Below are 1492 nucleotides of genomic sequence, written 5' to 3'. Positions count from 1 at the left end.
TCCTTCCTTCCCACCCTTCTTCCCTCTCTTCATCCCTCTCTCCTTCCTGCCTTTCTTCCCTCTCTCCAGCCCTTTCTCCTTCCCGTGGGTCAGTCTGCCCCGGGCGCCCCGTCTTCTTTCCCACCCTCCCTCCTTCCGTCTCTCCATCCCTCTCTCCTTCCCTCTCTCCAGCCCTCTCCCCTTCCCACCCTTCTTCCCTCTCTCCATCCCTCCTTCCTTTGCACCCTTCTTCCCTCTCTCCATCCCTCTTTCTTTCCCGCCCTCCTTCCCTCTCTCCATCCCTCTCTCCTTCCCTGCATCGCGCACTGCCCACAATGGGCCCAGGAGTCCTGGGGCGGGCAGGGACCTGGGCTGGAGTGGGGACACCCCGACCAGAAGCTGCTTGTGAGCTGGATCCATCTCAGTGAGGAAAGGGATGGATTTTCCAACCGCTGCGCAGTGTCCTGGGAGGGGATGGGGATGCTCGTGGTGCAGGTCTTGGTCCTTCTCCCCGCAGTGTTCAAGAAGGTCGACTCCATCTCCAGTGACATCAGCTCGGCCCAGAGCTACTACGAGCAGAAGATCTCRTCCATCCAGGAAGGTCTCCAGGAGCTGGGTGAGCATCGGGCCTCCCAACCACCCCATGTCCCTGTGGTGGGCACCAGGGGGGAGCTGCTGCATGGAAGCGATGGGTGATGTTCCCAAGGAACAGGAACAGCCCTGGAGCTTGTTGGGATCCTCGTCCCATGGAGCCCTCATCCCATGTTGGGATGTCCCAGCTGTGGGCAACATCTCCTGCGTGTGGCAGGGCCGTAGGATGGAGACGGCTCCTTGCTTGGATGGTTCCCATCCCATCCTCTCCCTTGGGAGATGCTGGGGTGACAGGGCTATGGGATGGAGATAGCTCCTTGCTCGAGATGTTTCCCATCCCAACCTCTCCCTTGGGCAGTTCTAGGGTGACAGGGCCATAGGATGGAGATGGCTCCTTGCTCGGGATGGTTCCTGTCCCATCCTCTCCCTTGGGCGCCGCTGGGCTGACAGGACCATAGGATGGAGATGGCTCCTTGCTCGGGATGGTTCCCACCCCAACCTCTCCCTTGAGCGCTGCCGGGCTGACAGGGCCGTAGGATGGAGATGGCTCCTTGCTTGGAATGTTTCCCATCCCATCCTCTCCCTTGAGCGCTGCCGGGCTGACAGGGCYATAGGATGGAGATGGCTCCTTGCTCGGGATGGTTCCCATCCCAACCTCTCCCTTGAGAAGTGCTGGGCCGACAGGGCCATGGGATGGAGACGGCTCCTTGCTCGGGATGGTTCCCACCCCAACCTCTCCCTTGGGCGCTGCCGGGCTGACAGGACCCTCTCTCCTCCCCACAGACGCCCAGCCCGCCGGGAACTGCTCCGCGTGCRGCGCCGCGGGGCGGCTGGGCGAGGAGCTGCGCGGGCTGCAGGGCGAGCTGCGCGCGCTGCAGGCCACGCTGCAGGCGCAGGAGGCGCAGGTGGCGCGGGCGGCGCG

At 63.3% G+C, this 1492-nt stretch overlaps 1 protein-coding gene across 1 annotated transcript in view; it reads left to right on the top strand.

The window, feature by feature from the left end:
- The first annotated feature begins 453 nt into the window (after positions 1 to 453).
- Positions 454 to 1492, top strand: part of SCARA3 (scavenger receptor class A member 3) — a 5653-nt gene continuing 4614 nt past the window's right edge. Inside the window, exons 1-2 of the mRNA XM_026041129.1 lie at positions 454 to 673; positions 1354 to 1478. Of these exons, the coding sequence (XP_025896914.1) occupies positions 454 to 673; positions 1354 to 1478 (345 nt within the window). The remainder of the gene's footprint in view (positions 674 to 1353; positions 1479 to 1492) is intronic.

The sequence above is a fragment of the Nothoprocta perdicaria genome, unplaced genomic scaffold (assembly GCF_003342845.1).
Source record: "Nothoprocta perdicaria isolate Ctin4 unplaced genomic scaffold, notPer1 scaffold_101, whole genome shotgun sequence".
Taxonomy (NCBI): Eukaryota; Metazoa; Chordata; class Aves; order Tinamiformes; family Tinamidae; genus Nothoprocta; species Nothoprocta perdicaria.
Note: the sequence above shows the minus strand (reverse complement) of the source record. Positions and strands in the feature narration are given on the sequence as shown.